This window comes from Acipenser ruthenus, chromosome 3 (assembly GCF_902713425.1).
Source record: "Acipenser ruthenus chromosome 3, fAciRut3.2 maternal haplotype, whole genome shotgun sequence".
In the NCBI taxonomy this organism is placed as follows: Eukaryota; Metazoa; Chordata; class Actinopteri; order Acipenseriformes; family Acipenseridae; genus Acipenser; species Acipenser ruthenus.
The window spans coordinates 6817445-6837136 of NC_081191.1; the positions used below are offsets into that span (position 1 = coordinate 6817445).

General features: G+C 38.9%; 2 protein-coding genes across 3 annotated transcripts; both read right to left on the reverse strand.

Moving 5' to 3' along the window:
* Positions 1-553: 553 nt before the first annotated feature.
* LOC117394260 (chromobox protein homolog 3-like) lies at positions 554-10523 on the reverse strand. The gene is made up of 7 exons (XM_059020403.1): positions 9783-10523; positions 9190-9335; positions 8683-8839; positions 4501-4613; positions 4022-4026; positions 1751-1793; positions 554-736 (listed from the first exon to the last, which is right to left on the reverse strand). Exons 1-7 carry the CDS (start codon positions 10095-10097, stop codon positions 610-612), a joined length of 906 nt encoding a protein of 301 aa, XP_058876386.1. The 5' UTR covers positions 10098-10523; the 3' UTR covers positions 554-609.
* Positions 10524-13344: 2821 nt separating this feature from the next.
* Positions 13345-17579, reverse strand: LOC117435532 (chromobox protein homolog 3-like). Of its 2 annotated transcripts, XM_034058799.3 has the most exons (6): positions 17459-17579; positions 16047-16186; positions 15148-15293; positions 14429-14600; positions 14113-14207; positions 13345-14030 (listed from the first exon to the last, which is right to left on the reverse strand). In XM_034058799.3, the coding sequence occupies exons 2-6, from the start codon at positions 16179-16181 to the stop codon at positions 13904-13906; spliced, it is 675 nt and encodes a 224-aa protein (XP_033914690.1). In that variant the 5' UTR covers positions 16182-16186; positions 17459-17579; the 3' UTR covers positions 13345-13903. The 2 variants fall into 2 exon arrangements, with proteins under 2 accessions (XP_033914690.1, XP_033914692.1); XM_034058801.3 differs by lacking the exon at positions 16047-16186.
* Positions 17580-19692: the final 2113 nt, after the last annotated feature.

A 19692-nucleotide genomic window follows, 5' to 3' on the forward strand; every position in this document is an offset into this window, starting at 1 on the left:
GTAAAATGTGATTACTAATTAGGTACAAAATATTACATTTAAGTTTAATATTTCTTTGAAAAAGATGAACCTCACTGGTAAATGTACTGTGCACTTTTTGTTTTTTTACAATAAGGTAACAAAAATGGAGATAATGCTGGACATTACTAAAGAATAGTAATTTGACTAACAGAAAATCTCACCATAATTAATACAGAACAATCTTTAGACAAGCAATACTTCTGGTGTAGATAACTAAGGGAATGCATCAGCCAAGGAGACAGCTACTTTAATGTAAAGGATCCTAATGGAATAAATAAATAAATGTTTTCATTATTAAACAAGGTAAAATATCCCATAGAGCAGTGGCCCTCAAGATCAAATCCAGTCCAGACTTTTACTCCAAGCAGGTTCTAATGTAGTTAATTGAAGATGTTAAGAGACAATTAACTAATTTAGGACCTGGTTGGAATAAAGACTAGGACTGGAATTGATCTCAAGGGCCAGAGTTGAGTACCACTGCCATAGAGTATACAAAGAAGCAGTCAAAGTAGTAGAGCTGCCCTCACTTGGAATATATCAAGCAATGTTCTCCTGTGAAACCTTTCAGCGCTGCCAAGAAAGACGGTTTTATTGCTGTTCATCTTCAGGGCATGAATGCCAGGTAAGTTTATCCTCATAGAAAGCAATTACAACTTGAGGACACTTTACACTGGCTTCTCTGGCTGGCACTATCTCTACCTCCTCCGAGTCCTTCCTGAATTTAGAGAAAACAAAAAACAGAAACAAAAGAAACGATCAATCTACCACCCTGGATTACTGCTCGTCCTTTCAAACAGCCCGACATGTAACTGCTCAGGGATGAAGAAGCACACAGCCATCGGTTCAGAATTCAAGATTTACTACACATTAGTAAATTTCACTATCTATCGCTCTACTGTTAAAATACAGTTCCAGCAAGTTTTTTTTTATTTTTATGCTTGTTATAAATCCCTCCATGTTCTGTTTTTTGCAATGTTACCCAGTAGATCTTGAGTCTTGAAATCTTGAAATATTTGACACTAATATAATTTGATGTCTTTGTTTGAAAAATAAAAAAATAAAATCTCCAGAAGATAAACAAAGCTTGTATAAGCCATAAAAGTAGCCTTTAATGTTTTTTAATTTCTATTATTGAGTGCTTGATCATATTATAGGTAAAAAGAAACCTGCAGCAGTGCATTCATTATCCATGTGTTAATAGCTATCGGCAGGGGTGCTGGAACTAGGGGTGCTGGGGGTGCCATAGCACCTCTTGGCTTTGCATGGCTTCCATCATATACAGGGGTTACAGTTTTGTTCAATGGCTTTCAGCACCCCCACTTTAATAAGTGTTCCAGTGCCACTGGCTATCAGTGATATTAAATACACTGAATGTTACGGTTGAACTCTCTTCAGACACTTAATAACCAAGCTTAATATTTTCAGACTCATGTGAATCCATGCTATCCTGTCAAAACACTACAGGTAGGGGTAGGGGGGTAACAGCTGAATGTAAAGAATAACACAAAGTCTGGACAGCAATCTGGACAGCAATCTAGAAGGATGTTAGTGTGCTCATGACAGGTTTTTGTTTCTACTTTTCTACTTTTATTTAATCCACCTTCTAGATGGGATTTAAAATAGCATAGTTAAACTGAATGTTGCTGCAAAGATCTTAAAGCAAACATTAAAGTGCCAGATGTCTATTCATACCATAAATGCAATAACAGCATAATGAAGAAATCCTCACCATTTCATCAGGAACATTAACTCCCCTCTGCTATCTGTAGATCCTGTCACGAAATCCGCGTGTACAGATTTCTCTGCTCAGCACACACTCTTATCTCAGGGGAGACGTTAGGAGGACAGAGATGTTATTACTCCTAGTGGGATATAGTTCGTGCTCTGGACCCACAGTATATCCAGATGACCAATATAGTACCCAAGAAATTGACAGACTCATGTATCTAAACTATTTTTTTACGAATCAGAGTATGATCAGTACTCCTTCGGTTTATTAACAGTTAAATATTGGATTGAGTAGCTACAGGCTACTTCATATCCCCAGCTGACAGACGTTCTGGGCAGTCCAGTGTCTTAAAAGATATTAACGGTAACACTTTAATACATCTTTATGTATTCGTGCAGCCTGCAGGCTTGCCCACGACCACGACACTAAATACACCCAGTAGCCTATTTCAGCACATTCAACAAATGTTCTCCTATTCTCTAAACATAGCGTGAGTCCCTTATAGCAATACAGGCAATACATGTGAGATAAAATAATAATTGATTAATGCTTACCCTTTAATATAAATCATAAAAGGATATGACTGTCTTCACCAGGCAAATGAGACTGTGTTCAATCAGCTCAATTGTGTTTTGGTTTGCAGAAGATGGACCACCTTACCCTGTCTGGGATGAGTGTGGTAATCCATTGTAAATACTTAGGAGTTAAATAGGTTTTTAATCTCATTGGAATACATGGGACGCCTCAATTAAATCCAGTCATTAATCTAGTGAGACAGCTCTTATCCCTTTCACAAATAATAGTTTTCAAAAGATCCAGACTAACTTTTCAGAATTAATAGGTGTCATGTACTCAATAAATTCAAAACTTCACATTTGTCTAACTCCAAACTTTATGATCTCACTTCTTGCTTTCCGCCGAGCCCCTCCTCTATCTGAAAAGTTAAGTGAACCAAAGTTCCCAGGATCTTATAATATAATATAAAAACACTACTGTTATATGTGCATGCATAACACAATTTTTATATGTGTTATATATGAGAGATGTTCTTAATATGTGACATCATCTTCTAATTGATTATATTTTGCTAAATTAAAGGTATGTGTTTCTTTTAACCTCATATTGTTTCATCATTTTGTTGATGAGTCAGTTTTAATTCCATATACCATTGTCTAATAGAGTATTTGACAAAAGATTGCCTTATGCAGTATTTAAGTCAATTAGTTTCACTAAGTTTAAGTGGTAATAGTTTTCATTACTATTATTTTTTCCTTAAAAGATGCACTAACCAGGCTCTGACCTGTACTTGACTCTGGGAATATGCTTTTTCCATCAATTTCCACAGTCTCTTGTTTTTTCAAGGCCAAAGTCTGTGCAAACAATTTTTCAGACATATGACCTGTCCGTTAAGCCATAATTTGTGCATATTATTTCAAGACATATACTTCTCTGTGAAATTTTAACACTCCCCAATCTATGAGACTTGCAGCTTTTACTGGCGTGGAATGTAAGAAGACCCCCTCTTTTTTCTACAGGCCATCTGATAAGGAGAGGCTCCCCTTGCAATGCAGCAGTTTCACAGAACCACATTATAATGACTTCATCTACCATCATTAGACAACAGTACAGTGGATCAATAACAAGGTACATTATAGTATATTATTACAAACTTAACACAAAAACATAACACAACACCTTTTATATTCTATAATTCAATGGATATCATAATGTCTAGAAGTCTTGTTGTTCAATAGAAGGAGAAACAAACTTGTACCATTTTCCCATTTAATTAAATCGAATACTGCTCCAGGTTTTAATCTTCTTATCACTACAGCAAAATCATGAACAAGCAATAATACTTGTCAGTTTTAAATAATATGTTTTCTCATTATAGCAAATACTTAAAACATATTATTAATCTTATGAAATAACTATTATGAACTATAAACAGTGTCAATTAGCACTGAACCTGTTTCATTATAAGATAACCTTTCAATTACCTCAGTTTAACAGTTGCTCCTAGAATTTATAATGTTTCTTTGGTGAATCCCTCTTAAGATTTAAATCCAAATACAGGCCAGTATAACTGCATTTGACTCTTATATTATATTTTTTATAATGACTGAACTAGGCTTGACCCTGTTCTCTGTTCATACAAAATCCAGCCGAGACAGGCTTTCTTCTCAAGACCTCTGGCTGTTCGTTAACCCATAGGTCGCAAAGAATCTTTCCCATCCTGTCTTCTTTTGGAACATAAATTTATAGATTAACGTTCACTTTTAGCTGGAATGGTGCTTTTTATTAAGCGTCATGCTTTCTGAAGATAAGATATACAAGCGGTAATTCGTTCATTATATATAATTTAGAAATTCCCAAATTGCTAAGTACTTGATTAAAACCATATGTAGACTGACCTATTTCATGGAGCAACTAGCTCTTCATTTTTATATTAAAAACATTCCATATTTGAAATCGCCTAGTACATGTCCAGCATATCCACACGTTCCCAGCAGGATTCAGCTTCTGTACCAGGTTTCGCTCTTAGTTGGTTTCACAAGAAGTCCCTTGATCCAATGTTTCTCCATCACAGGTGTGGATTTCCATGGTCTGATTTCATTCCTATAAGATACTTAGACATGTTTAGCTGTACATATTATTTAACTGAATCTGAATCAGTTGATAAACCATTTACTGTAGCTTACTGAGATCCTCCATGCAATGGAGTCCAATGTTTTACTACACGGAATAACTAGTTCAGTGTCACCTGCGACAATCCAATGATGAGCTCTGGTTCAAATCCACTGGCAAACCCTGTTGGCTGGTCGGCCTCCTCACTCTCATTGGCCTCCTGGGGTTCGTCTGCCTGTTGATATCACAGCAAGACTTCTACATTATTTACCATACAGTAACAACTGGTGTTAGCATCACAAAACAATTCAATTTTTCTGTTCCCCTACTCATCACTGATGATCTTTTATTTTTCATGATTCTATTATTGTCTTGGAAATAATTTAGGGTGCTTTTGGCCAAGGCTTTACCATTATCAAGGAATATCTGGAACCTACATTTAACTAGGGCAGATGACACATACATTTCTCTGCATTAAAGACATTACAGAGAAAACTGGAAGTATTCTCTCCTTTTTCTCCACTCCAGCATGGGAACATAAGCCCAAGTACTGAAAGGTGGGCACATTTTAGTGCGTCTATGGTACTTGGGAAAACAAAGCGACAAAAGGCTATTTGGGTCAACCTATAGCACACTGGGAGAAGAAACAGTAGGGTTTTTATAAGCATTTCACAATATGGGGATTCAACCAGCAATTCGATAGTATATGTTGATCGACTCCACCTTATGGTATCTTTAATTTTATTTAGATTCTGTTTATTATTTATTACAGCCCATTTTACCCATAGATCATGCAGCAGTACATTCACTGTCCACTTGCTTATATGATTATTTTTAATCAAGATGCATTAAATAAAGTAAAGCCACAAAGGTCTTTTCTGACCAATGAGTGACTTGAAAAATAAAATGCAATATGCTCTTAACAGTTAATGTTGTCTGTAGTTCCTTTTGCTGCATTCCAAAACTTTGTTAGATAACCTAGCTTTAACATTGGTTCTATGGGAATGTGGCAATGTGCCCCGCCCCTGTGTGCAATTGTGTGTTATGTGTTGTATGTTGCGTGTGTAAATGTTGGTGTATAGTCATTGGTACACGGGATATAAACGGGTCTGTGTTTCACGTGTATTTAAAAAGTGTATATTTGTATTTAGGCACGGGATTGCACATCACGCACGTGCATTTAAAATATAATATGTGAACACGGGGTTTCACGTAATGAATTCACGTGCGGGGATTCAAGTGAGTAATTAATTAGTAATTGAATCCCAGCACAACGGTATAAATAGATGCACGTTTAGTCACTCGTGGTTAGGTGTTCGGTGAGTGGAGAACGGGTGAGAGAGAAGGAGAAATACATTTAAATATCAATTGCTATTACGTGCTGGTAGGACCAGCACGATACTTGTTTATTTAAAACTCACCGTGTTTGTTTGTGTGTCTGTCCGTTTACTGTATAGTCCGTTTTGTTTGTCTTTTTATTTTGGCGTGTAGTGCCGTGTCCCGTGTTTTTGTCTGTTAAACCCTTTTATTTTCTGTGCTGTTTTATTAAATGCTGAGCGAAACCATTCGCTCAGCTCCACCAAACTCCAAGTCTCTGTCGTTTGTGTTCCTGTTTCTGGTCTGACGCCACCCACTCCGGCCGTCTTTGTGACACGTGGTGTCCTGCGTGGGATCTACAGCGCCTCCAGGACTCAGGCCAGAGCAGGAACAGCATTCTTGGATTTAAAAAAAAAAAGTCAATGGCAGAAGACGCCATCAAACTGCGGGGCTGGTTCCTGGAGAATGCTGGGCTGGAGGCCCAGTCTCTGCCCATAGTCGTCCGGGCCCTGTGGATGATGGACTGTGAGAGATGGGAGGCATATCAGGAGGAACACACCCCAAACACCTTGGAGGAAGGTGTGGAGTTTGTCCTCAGCTACCTGGAGGCAACGATAAACGGAACAGCAGCCCAGGTAGCAGGACCACCAGCAGAGGAGTACCTGCTGTCCCCATCTCCACCAGCAGAGGGTGAGTACCTGCTGTCCCCATCTCCACCAGCAGAGGGTGAATGCCTGCTGGTTTTGCCTCCACAGCCCAAGCGGGAGGAGCCTGAGCGTCCACAGCCCAAATGGGAGGAGCCTGAGCGTCCACAGCCCAAGCGGGAGGAGCCTGAGCGTCCACAGCCCAAGTGGGAGGAGCCTGAGCATCCACAGCCCAAGCGGGAGGAGCCTGAGCGTCCACAGCCCAAGCGGGAGGAGCCCGAACGTCCTACGCCTGAGTGGGAGGAGCCCGAACGTCCTACGCCTGAGTGGGAGGAGCCCGAACGTCCTACGCCTGAGTGGGAGGAGCCCGAACGTCCTACGCCTGAGTGGGGGGAGCCCGAACGTCCACAGCCCAAAAAGAGGGAAGTCGGGGCTTCCACAGCCGTAGGACCCAAGCTGCCAGCAGAGGGAGAATGCCTGCTGGTCCCACCTCCACCAGCAGAGGGTGAATACCTGCTGGTGCCGTTCCAAGAGCCAGAAGGCGAGGAGTTACAGGCTCAACCCCCTGAAAATTTTTTGGGGGGAGAAGGGCAGGATGCTGGTGTCCCCCAGCAGCCTCTAGCTATGCTGCTGAAGGCAGCACGGCGCGCACATGCCCAGCCGCCACAGCAGAGGGAGCCAGCACCGCCACAGCCTCCCTCTGAGTGGCCAGCATCAGCCCCATCGCCTCTACCTCCGCCACCTCCACCAGCAGAGGGTGAATACCTGCTGGTTCCACCTCCACCGCAGTGGGAGGACTGCTGGCCCCTCCCACCTCCACCAGCAGAGGGTGAATACCTGCTGGTTCCACCACCGCCAGGAGCAGAGGAGCTGGAGCTGCCTCTGCCTCCACCACCGCCCGGAGCAGAGGAGCAGGAGCTGCCTCTGCTGCCCGTACCTCCGCAGGGAGTACGGTGGCCGGAGCCCCAGAAAGGGGAGCTGCCGGCCACGAAGAAGGGGGAGGAGGTCTGGAGACCACCAACCCCAGCAGCAGTTTCGCTGCCGGAGATCGTGGGGGAGGTCAGGAGACCTGCTCCCACTGCAGCAGTTTCGCTGCCGGAGATCGTGGGGGAGGTCCGGAGACCTGCTCCCACTGCAGCTTCTTCGCTGCCGGCAGTACTGTGGTCGGAGCCCCACCAAAGGGAGCTACCGGCTACAAAGAAGGGGGACGAGGTCTGGAGACCACTTTCCCCAGCAGCAGTTTCGCTGCAGGAGTTCTTGTGGCCGGAGCCCCACAGGAGGGAGCTGCCGGCTACGAAGAAGGGGGAGGTCGGGGGACCACCTGCCCCCGCAGCTTTTTCGCTGCAGGACGGGACCAACAGGCTGTCAGCCGTGCCACTACCAGCAGGGGTGCTGACAGCATGGCCAGCCATGGGCCCACTGAAGCCTCCCTTCCCAGCCCGAGACTTTGGGTTTTTAAGGGGGGAGGTGGCCGTTGAGGCCATGTGTGCTGCGCACAAGGGGGGGTATATGTGGCAATGTGCCCCGCCCCTGTGTGCAATTGTGTGTTATGTGTTGTATGTTGCGTGTGTAAATGTTGGTGTATAGTCATTGGTACACGGGATATAAACGGGTCTGTGTTTCACGTGTATTTAAAAAGTGTTTATTTGTATTTAGGCACGGGATTGCACATCACGCACGTGCATTTAAAATATAATATGTGAACACGGGGTTTCACGTAATGAATTCACGTGCTGGGATTCAAGTGAGTAATTAATTAGTAATTGAATCCCAGCACAACGGTATAAATAGATGCACGTTTAGTCACTCGTGGTTAGGTGTTCGGTGAGTGGAGAACGGGTGAGAGAGAAGGAGAAATACATTTAAATATCAATTGCTATTACGTGCTGGTAGGACCAGCATGATACTTGTTTATTTAAAACTCACCGTGTTTGTTTGTGTGTCTGTCCGTTTACTGTATAGTCCGTTTTGTTTGTCTTTTTATTTTGGCGTGTAGTGCCGTGTCCCGTGTTTTTGTCTGTTAAACCCTTTTATTTTCTGTGCTGTTTTATTAAATGCTGAGCGAAACCATTCGCTCAGCTCCACCAAACTCCAAGTCTCTGTCGTTTGTGTTCCTGTTTCTGGTCTGACGCCACCCACTTCGGCCGTCTTTGTGACAGGGAAAAACAGGATAATTTTGATAATGCTCTATTTTTGAAAGCATTCTTACTTTACAGCATTTTTTCACACCTGCCTAAAACTTTTGCACAGTACTATATATATATATATATATATATATATATATATATATATATATATATATATATATATATATATATATAAATACACAAATGAACATTGTACCTGGCACTCTTTACTGCTTTCTTCCACTTTGTTCTCCTCCACCAGCTGTTGGTTACTGGTCTTGTCTATCTCCGGTGAGATGTTCAGGGTGTTCAAGAATTCTTCCATGAGGTCTGAGCAGTCCAGATTTTCTTCAGGCTCCCAAGTATTATCAGCACTAAAAAAATGAATTTCAATGTGTCCTTAAATGGGCAAGTATAAAATAAATACAAAAGTACCAGTATCCTTTGCAATTTTGCATTTATTCACACCATAAATGAGCACACCTTCAGTTATTGCCGTCAGCCACACCTGACATAAGAAACATAAAGGGCATGGTTCTGTTTCTCCGAACATGAAGCAGAGTACCTTGTCTTACCAGGGGTTGGCAATGTAATTATGTGTTTCTCCTAACATGAAGCAGAGTACCTTGTCTTACCAGGGGTTGGCAATGTAATTATGCACATGGCCATTCTCTGCTATAGGGCTACAGCACAGCATGCCAATGTACAAGGTTACTGTACTTACTCTGTAAATCCCTTCCACTTCAGGTAGAATTCAACTTTCCCCTCTACAACACGCCTTTCTATGATCTTCTCCACAACAAATTCTTGAACCACAGGAGTCTCCTCAGATTTTCTGTTCCTGACATTCTGCTTCTTCCTCATTTTACTCTAGAAGGAAAATGGAGCAGTTAAGTATGAAGTCACAAATGCCTTTTCTTATACACATTTCAGCAAACATGAAATAACAAAACATTCTTAGAGAGAACGTGTGTACAGTCGGGTGCACTCTCACCAGTAGTGCTATCTTTCCTTGCAAAGTTGCCACTGCACCAAAGATAAGAATATTAATGGACTAGACAATTTTTCTTAGCAGTGACACTTGGGGTAAACTATGGACAGCTCAGATATTTCTGTAAAAGAACTATGGACAGCTCCGATATTTCTGCAAATACTTGCACACATTTTGAAGGTAAAATAATGACTTTGCAATGATACACAGGCAAATGTATTAAATATTCAAGTATTATATGGGAAAATTCACATCCTGCATATACTGTGTTATAGACAAAGGGCCATAAAGCTTCATACATAATGTTATTAAAAATATATATATACCAGACTTCTCCGGACAGTAGATGGGTGTACCAGGGTCCCACTGTTTTCTGCAAATTCTGAGCTGATGGCACTGCTGGACATCTTCCGATTGCGAAGGGAAGTAAGCATGATGTGTCTTTCATCTGCTGCAGTAAGTTTCCTTGGCCGACCACTGCGTCTACGGTCCTCAACGTTGGCCGTTTCTTTGTGCTTCTTCAAAAGAGCTTGGACAGCACATCTGGAAACCCCTGTCTGCCTTGAAATTTCTGCCTGGGAGAGACCTTGCTGACGCAGTATAACTACCTTGTGTCTTGTTGCTGTGCTCAGTCTTGCCATGGTGTATGACTTTTGACAGTAAACTGTCTTCAGCAACCTCACCTTGTTAGCTGAGTTTGGCTGTTCCTCACCCAGTTTTATTCCTCATACACAGCTGTTTCTGTTTCAGTTATTGATTGTGTTTCAACCTACATATTGAATTGATGATCATTAGCACCTGTTTGGTATAATTGTTTAATCATACACCTGAATATATGCCTACAAAATCCCTGACTTTGTGCAAGTGTACCTAGAAGAATTGATGCTGTTTTGAAGGTAAAGGGTGGTCACACCAAATATGGATTTGATTTAGATTTTTCTTCTGTTCACTCACTTTGCATTTAGTTAATTGATAAATATAATCTATTAACATGTCTATTTTTGAAAGCATTCTTACTTTACAGCATTTTTTCACACCTGCCTAAAACTTTTGCACAGTACTGTATATATATATATATATATATATATATATATATATATATATATAATTGAATTGTCTTTGCAAGTGATAACTCTACCTGGTTCACATGTCTTAGGCCACGCACCCCTTCATCATTATATTATACAAATATTATTATTATTATTATTATTAGCTTATAACTGCAGATAAACATGGTGGTGAAGGTTTTAAAATGTGTATTACTGATAAAACGTTGAACTAAACAATATTGTCTATTGTTGAGCAAGGTCCCTGCACAGAATAGTGACAAATAGTTACTCCAAAAAATACCAATATTAATTATTATAAAGATAATTATTATAAATGTTTATTCAAACTCTAACATCATCAGAATATTAAACTTAACATTTGACTCTACTATGGGAAGTTAAAAATTGTACACAATAACAGTGTCAAAGGAATGATACAATATTTAAATGTTGCCCCCAATTGGATTACATTTCAGTTGGCTGGAAGTTAAAATTATGTCAAATTAATAACATGTTTCTTGCTGTGCAACTCAGAATAACTCAAATATCACAGCTAAACTACACATCAGGCAATAAATGCAATCCCCAGTTGTTTATTACATTAAAAATGCACTGGTAGTATATATATATATATATATATATATATATATATATATATATATATATAAAACAAATGTCATTGTATGTAAAAAATAATGTGATGTCTTGTAACAATTGTAAGTCGCCCTGGATACGGGCGTCTGCTAAGAAATTAATAATTTAATATAATATAATATAATATCGTATATACGGTAGCAATATACGAGTTTTGCCACTTTGGTGTATCAAGAGAAACAAAAAAAGGAACCAGAAATAATAACAATACGTTTAAAGTAATATTTCCATCACAATCCATTCAGTTATTTACCGTACGCCTGCTGGACGAGTTGATTGTGGGAATATGGGTCGAACCTACAAATTATTCCCGGTTGAGTTTACGTACTTGCAATCTCTATAATGTAAAATTGAGTACGTATCATGCTGTCTTTGCTGTATACCAATTTTGTCGTCACGTCTTAAATGTTAACCATTGTGCAAATGTGCCAAACAAAAAGCTATAAATGTATACAAACACTTTTGTTTAAAGACACAAGAAGTCGAAATACGGCTATTTCTGAATGAAAATGCTCTTGAAAACATGGCCGAACATTCACAGAGGAAGTGCTTTCTAATGAAATAGGTCAAGTAAGGAAATCGAGGAGGGAAATTTTGAAGAGAGGGTGAGGTAGGAGGAAATTGAAGTCGCCTGTAGAGTCTGAATTGAAAAGGGAACAACAAAGAAAAGATAAAAAAAAAACATGGAGGAAGTAGAAAATACACCCATAAAACAAGTGTCGTGTTATTTTCAGGTAAGCGCACTGCGCTTGCTCGCGCATGCATAAACAACTTCCGTTAAGAAAGCAGGGAGGCATCCATTCAAATCTGGTACATTATGGTCTTTTACATCTTTTTAAATTGAATTTATCACATTTTTCCACCATTAAGAAAATAGGATGTGAATATTTGTCATATGGCTCTTGTACATGTTTTTACGTCTGCAACTTTGCAGTGGGCTTCTCGTTTGTCTTGGTCGTAGTGATTTTTTTTTTCTTTTTAAAGAAATGGATTGTTTCTAATTTAAGTTTGTAAAAAATAATAAAGTATAACAGTTAATGTACCTCTGTTTGACAATAGTAGCACCCATCAGATTGCAATTGATTGCACCTGTACCACTTTCTGACATTATATGCGCCATTTCTGTTACGAGTACCACATTGTGACGACGTACCACTTTCTAACACTACACCAGTACTAGTAATTTCCCCAACATTAGCCTATTTATGTGACTCAAAGGTAATTGTTTTGAGGATTGATTCTGCTGGTATACTTGCAGAAACAGCATTTGAGTTAGGTAAATGTGTGTAACTTGTGTTTTCATAAAACAGGTCCATGAAGTATTTTGCTGGCATAAAAGAAAATAGGATATTGCTCAATAACTACTGCAACTATTAAACTGAGGCTAAACCAAGACACAGTAACTGCATATGCAGTTTAATTAGAACCCCAATGTAACCCTTTCATCTTACTCCTCAATTTGTTCAACTGCAACACATTTGGTATAAAGCATGTAGGTATCAGTACAAGTGTTAAATATGCATGTACACATTTCCCATTAAAAAGTGTCTCTACATACTCTCTCCCCCCCCCCCAGAGTATCTGATTTATCAATGCTTATATATGCACACACCAGGGACCCAGTGTACACTCATTCCCTAGTGCTCGGCTGCTCGTACCTCAAGATAAAATTCTTTACTTCTCCGATGACTTACAATTAGATTTGGATTTTGTTTTATACGATATTGTTGCTGAACTTACCATGAATTCAGTGTTCCTTTGCCCATATTCAGAGAACAGCACAAACCCTGTTAATAGTGCTCAAATGTAGAAGAAATTGCCTCGTATTCAATCAATCAAAAGGACCCTTTCAATATATGGCAACATACAGATCTGGATATTTAAGGGAAACACGTGCAGTCAATATAATGATATGTTGGAATTTAGTTTTCACTTGCAAATGTGCGTGATAGGTCATAAAGACAGAAGTCATCTTAGGGGTGCATGAGACAGTCTAATGTAAACACAAACTTTGAAATATGAAATACTTACAGGACCAATAGGCCCAAATATTACCCTTCATGTATTTGCATCTAGTACTTCAGAATTCACAACTGAAGTTTCAAAAGTGCCAAATGAGCGCATATGGGATTTGCCTCAATATTGGGCTTCACAACTTTATATTCAGTCACTTTAAAATACCAAATTAGAGAAGCATATAAACTTTATTGAACAGTTCAAACATATTTACAAAAGTGAAAAATACACAGTATCAGCTGTTCGTACTGCAGAAACCTAACATCCAGCTCAAACAGAAAACCTAACTTGGGCAAGTCGAAATGCATTACTATACAGATGTCAGCTTTCTGTGCAACAATATGGGAAGCTAGGTGTGCTCCAAATAGATAAGGAGGATGAACCCAGAAATGGGAATTAAATCTCTTCCTTTTTCACAACTGTAATATCACAAATTTGCCAAGGTTCAGGGAGTTGCAAGAAAGAACATCCAATAGATTTTGTAATGTGGGCTTCATTTTTAGCCACCTAATGGTAATCATAAAGACTCCCTCTATTTTACGTCAGAAGTGTCTACTGGTTAACACAGTGCTTAAAAAAAAAAAAAAAAAAAAAAAAAAAAAAAGCCATTAAAAATGTACACTTCCCTACGACACTTTCTAAAAGTAATAAAAAAAAAACCGCAACAGCTGCAAGTTCAGAGCTACCTTGCATTAGAATAAAACTTGGTATGTTATTTTGCAAAGGGATCACTGCTGTTCATCTTCTGGGCACGAATGCCAGGTAAGTCGCTCTTCATAGAATGCAATTACAACCTGAGGACACTTCACATTTGCTTCTTTTGCTGGCACTAGGTCTGCTTCATCCGACTCTTTCCTGAATATGGGAAGTAAAAGAATACAGCATGATTTACCTGCTGTAAATTGGCGCAATTCTGTACTTTATTTCAAACTCTTACCATTTCATTAGGAACATTAGCTCTCCACTACTGTCTGTGGCACCAATAATTCGCTCTGGTTCAAGACTCCGAGCAAAACCTCGTGGCTTGTCAGGCTGCAATAAAAACAAACGCAAGAATTGTTAAGAAAGGAACCGAAACCCTAGTTATATCTAAACTGGAGAGAGTTGAACGACGGCAATCTAATTTGTATTAGCAGTCGGTATGCATGCACTCTAAGGTAGAGTGTGGGGAGAAAATCCCCCAACCCAGAAGACGAGATTGCATGCACTAAAGATATTTAACCACTTTAAGGCAATCTGTCATTATCACTTACAGTTTCTTTTTTCTTCTTGGCTTTGCTTTCTTCCGATTCACTTTCCAACTTCCTCTTGTTGGAATCAGTTTTTTCAACTGTTTTCTCAACAGTAGCCTTTTGATTTGCAAGGAAACCTTCAATTAATTCTGGGCAGTCCAAGTTTTCCTCTGGCTCCCATGTGTTGTCCGTACTGCAATACAAATCCATGGTTTATTGCACAGCATGTGGATTTGTTGCAGTTTAGGGCTCAAAGTGGCCTGTAAACCTATAGGTGGTAGCTTTTTCCTCTTCACACCAGTCACTCCGATAGCCTACTCAGAAGCCAGTCCAGATGGAGCCTTGCAGCTGTAGTAAAACTGAGCAACCGGACAATAATTCATGCCACCTCAACTGCCTGTTAGACATGTTACCAGACACTTTTCTAAAAGGGGCATGCATATATAAAAAAAATATTATTATTTATTTTTATTTATATATATTTATATTATATAGATAGATATAGATATAGATATAGATATAGATATATACACACACACACACACACTCAAGTCAAACTCTGATGCCAGAAATAGCATACAATGCATCTAATTGCAAGACATGTGTAGAAGTCAGTTTTACAAGTTGTCAATAAGCTTTGCAGTCATGGTGTCAAATAGTCAGTATATTACCCAACTAAAATACCACTTTTGCATATTTGATACCACCCCCCCCACCCCACTTAATTTCAGTCAACTTACTCTCCAAAGCCCTTCCACTTCAGGTAGTATTCAACCTTGCCATTTACAACCCGGCGATCAATGACCTTTTCTACAACAAATTCTTCAGGCTCATTCTCCTCCTCTGTCTTTTTGCTTTTTCCATTTTGCTTCTTTCCCATTTTAACCTGAAAGAGAAAGAGCAAAAGTTAGTGGTCAACTGAAGAGAAGAAATACAATTTAAAAAACAGTACAGAAAACACCTTACACAACTAAAGAATACTGTCCTTTCCAGCTTCACAAAATCCTCAATCAAGTCAATGGACAGTACAAAACAAACTCAGTCTCTGAAAGTACCTTGGCAGCATAACGTCTCGACTTGGAAGGTGTTGAAACCTAATCTTTAGGGTTCTTAAATGTAAGCTAAACAGTCCTGTGTATCTGGATTTGATGTGGAAAATAAGCCTGGTCAGATGACTATGGGTTTAAATAAATCCTGAATGATAACTTTATTCTAAAACACAACTGCCTATAAAACAATCTTAGAATCTTGTTCACTCTACTTTACCATTTCTATCATATTACAGCTAGAATGTGCAAGTCTAACAAGGAGAATGCAGTCACTTGGCACACCTTTTAATTAATTCAAAACTTCAGAAAAAGCACCAATATATATATATTAGACAGATCCTTGGATATGAAGCTTCATTTGGTTCCAGTTCTACATCTCCTTGTAAGTGGCGCTAGACTATTTAAAGCAGAAGCATTTCACCATGATCATGGAAACAAGGCATCAATATATTTGTTTAAACTCCATCTCGGATTCTCATTCCCCCTCCCAATCAGATTGTCCTTATGGCTCTGGAATAAGAAAGTGCATTTCACAAAGCTTATCCTTTCTAAACATGTGTTGAATACCATCATATTTACTTGGTAACTACCTGAGAAACAGACGCCCTCTCTTGAGTACTTGAAGGTTTGCTTCCAGGCAATTTCTGACTACCCTGTGGCTTAGGTGTCACAACGGTTGACAATTGCATTTTGTCTGCCTCAAAATCTAGCTTTTTCTTTGACATTACGGCTGTGAATGACAAAAATTGAGCAGATTCACACACGTTGTTTAACAGTGACAGCAAGTTTTTTTTTTTTAATGATACTTGTCAATTGCCTTATTTACTATGCAAAGTTATTTACCACAATTCCATATCATAACATTACATATACAATAGAGTCATAGTAATATTACTGCTTACAAAATTACACGCCAATTACATAAATATGTTTTTAAAACGTAAAAAGTGCCCACTACAATTCCAGATACAATGGTCCCAAATACCTATTGTAATGGTCACCTTACAATGATTGTATACTGTACAGACTGCCACATACGCAAGTATTACATAATAAAAACACACTCCCTACGTTACCTAGCCATAAAACCAGCACAGGCGGCTCATAACATCGTACTACCGTACAGCCAACCCCCACATTAAACACTGGGAATGCGCGCTAAAAAGACTGCATGGTTTGTGTTTACAAAAGCAGCAAGTCGAGAGTTACGCAAGGAATTACAAAGAATAACTGTATTCGAGATCCTAACGATTAGTTATATTGCCGTGTAGAGAAAATGCGTAGGAGGACATCATGTGCGACAACCGGACCAATCTTATTCCTTACATAAAATTAACAAAACCAAAAATGATTAACCGTGGCATGTATAAATATTTTACCTTTCGGAAACGTATATAACAGTAGTGTTAAGAAATGCAAACCCACGGCTAGTATTTTTTGACACCCTATTGATTTCTATAGAAACATAACTGGTTACACACCACCCCTCCCCCAACAACTACATTCTCCCCGTCCCAAAAAACAACGCTACAAAATGCGACCATGGTATATTAACTTTCAATTAATACCATACCTTTTTTTTTAGAAATATAGTTTAGTTCAATGTACAGTAGAAAAAAAAATGCGACTACAATTATAATTCAGCAAGTCTACATAGCGGTACGCGGCCGCAGTGTACAGACCAAAGCCTACTGTAACGCCTGTATTATTTTAGCCGCTTCTCACTAAACAATCTTTCATATTTTGTATTGTTGTTAGTATAAGAAGGGAGTTTATAAATTAGATTGTCTTAACAGACCACGTTTGATAACGAATTAGAAACTCTTGACATCATCATTATTATTATTAAATCATACCGTCATTCAGTTATCGGTACAAGTAACTATTACTATGTGAAATGTAATTAAATATTTTAGTTTTATAATGCCGTATGAAGAGGTACTACTTCTCCACAAGTCTTTCATAAATTAACAATTGAGTAGTTTTCATTATGCGCACTTACCTTAACACTGCAAACACAAAAGAAGCTCTTCCGTCCGCACCTTCTCCAACCTCACGTTAGCGCCAAGCCCCACGCACGGCCTCTTATACCGCCAATGCGCATCTGCCAATATTAAATCGGTTTTTTTAACAAAAAATATATTTAAAAAAAAAATTCTTATTGATGATTATATGTTATTGAAAAACTTACTCTCTCTATATATTTTTTAAATCGTTAGTGTTACATGTTTCACCTTCCCCGCTGCTCCGCGCCGTTTAAAAGGTTAAGGGTTATTCTCAAAACGAGTCACGTTACATACGTCGAAAGCAGTAACGCTTTACGTGTAGAGAAATTATATGTACTTATAGAGTACTCACAAATTATTGTTAGATGCATTTAGATGAATAGTTCTAAAGATAATGTAACCTTGCCAGAGGAAGAGTGGACCTGAAAGTGCATTATTTTATTTTTTTTCTTAAATTCTGGCTCAATTACAAAATGCTAATTTTCTTCTGATTTGCATGTCAACTGTAAAGTTGGCCTGTGTTTGCATTTGTTTTATTAGATATTTAATAACCCGTTTTGACTTTTGTCTTTTTACAGTTTCAACAGGGTTAATTATTAAAATAGGGGAGGGTGTACATCAAGTGCCAAGCGAGAATCAAACCAGGAAACTCCAGAATAGAAACTCACAAGACATCTGAATCTGGTTCAGAGCCAAGCCGGACCAGGGGCGGGGTTAAGGATTTTCGTCATTACGTTGCATCAGTCAGTACACTCCACAAAGACCAACAACAAATAACATGCCGGGCAATGAGTGAGATGAGAGAAAAGTACAGCCTTGGGATGCTGAGGAAGTGCAGGCTCTAAAATAATCTAGATAGCATTCAGAACTGGGCAGACATATCACAAATTACATTTAATAGAGAAAAGTGTAAGGTACTGCATGCAGGCAATACAAATGTTTATTTTAAATACCATATGGGAGATACTGAAATTGAAGAAGGACTCTATGAAAAAGATCTAGGAGTTTATGTTGACTCATTTAGACAATGTGGGGAAGCTATAAAAAAAAATGCTCAGACATATAGTGAAAAGTGTTGAAGTTAAATCAAGGGAAGTAATGTTAAAACTTTACAATGCATTCGTAAGACCTCATCTAGAATAGTGTTCAGTTCTGGTCACCTCGCTACAAAAAGGATATTGCTGCTCTAGAAAGAGTGCAAAGAAGAGCGACCAGAATTATCCCGGGTTTAAAAGGCATGTCCTATGCAGACAGTGAATCAGATCAGTCCTGAACAATGACGACTATACAGTGATCTGATTCAAGCATTCACAATTCTAAAAGGTATTGACAATGTCGACGCAGGGGACATTTTCGACCTGAAAAAACAAGGACCAGGGGTCACAAATGGATATTAGATAAAGGGGCATTCAGAACAGAAAATAGGAGGCAATTTTTTACACAGAATTGTGAGAGTCTGGAACCAACTCTCCAGTAATGTTGTTGAAGATGACACCCTGGGATACTTTAAGAAGCTGCTTGATGAGATTCTGGGATCAATAAGCTACTAACAACCAAATGAGCAAGATGGGCCAAATGGCCTCCTCTCGTTTGTAAACCTTCTTATGTTCTCATGTTCTTAAATGTAAACGTAAAGAATTAAGTAATTCTCAACATAGGTTGGTGATTTTCTGTACATTTCCATGGTTGTTTTCATCTCTGTTAGTTCATAAATGGAAGGGCCAGCAGATTTTGGCTCAGAAGCTGACAAATTGACGGTTCACAAAGACATGACTAGGTCACAAAAGGAAAGAAAGTACACTAAATTAACCCAGTTTCACGTCTATTTTTAAAAAGCACTTGTTATAGTTTGTTCAATTAAATATTGCTGTTTTGCGATAGCAGATGTCAAAAATCTATTGAATGCAGTTGATAATTATATCGTTTTAAAATAGAAATCATTTGATAATTATTCCTTTTAAAATTGTAATCTTATGTTCTCTTTGTGCTTTTCTTTCTTTATTTTTTGTTTAAGCAATGATTAAAATGACAAATGTCTTAAGTAAAACAAAATAGTAACAAATATGTAGAGATGTATTAGCATGGGTCTCCAGGCAGAGTGGGGTCACTCAGATTGTCACTGGCAAGTCTAATCAGAATTAGACAGTCCTCCCCCAATTAACCAAGCAGCGCTCCTTATTTTGATTGGCATTTAGCTTTGCGTTTGTGCACATGAACAGCAAATACTTCT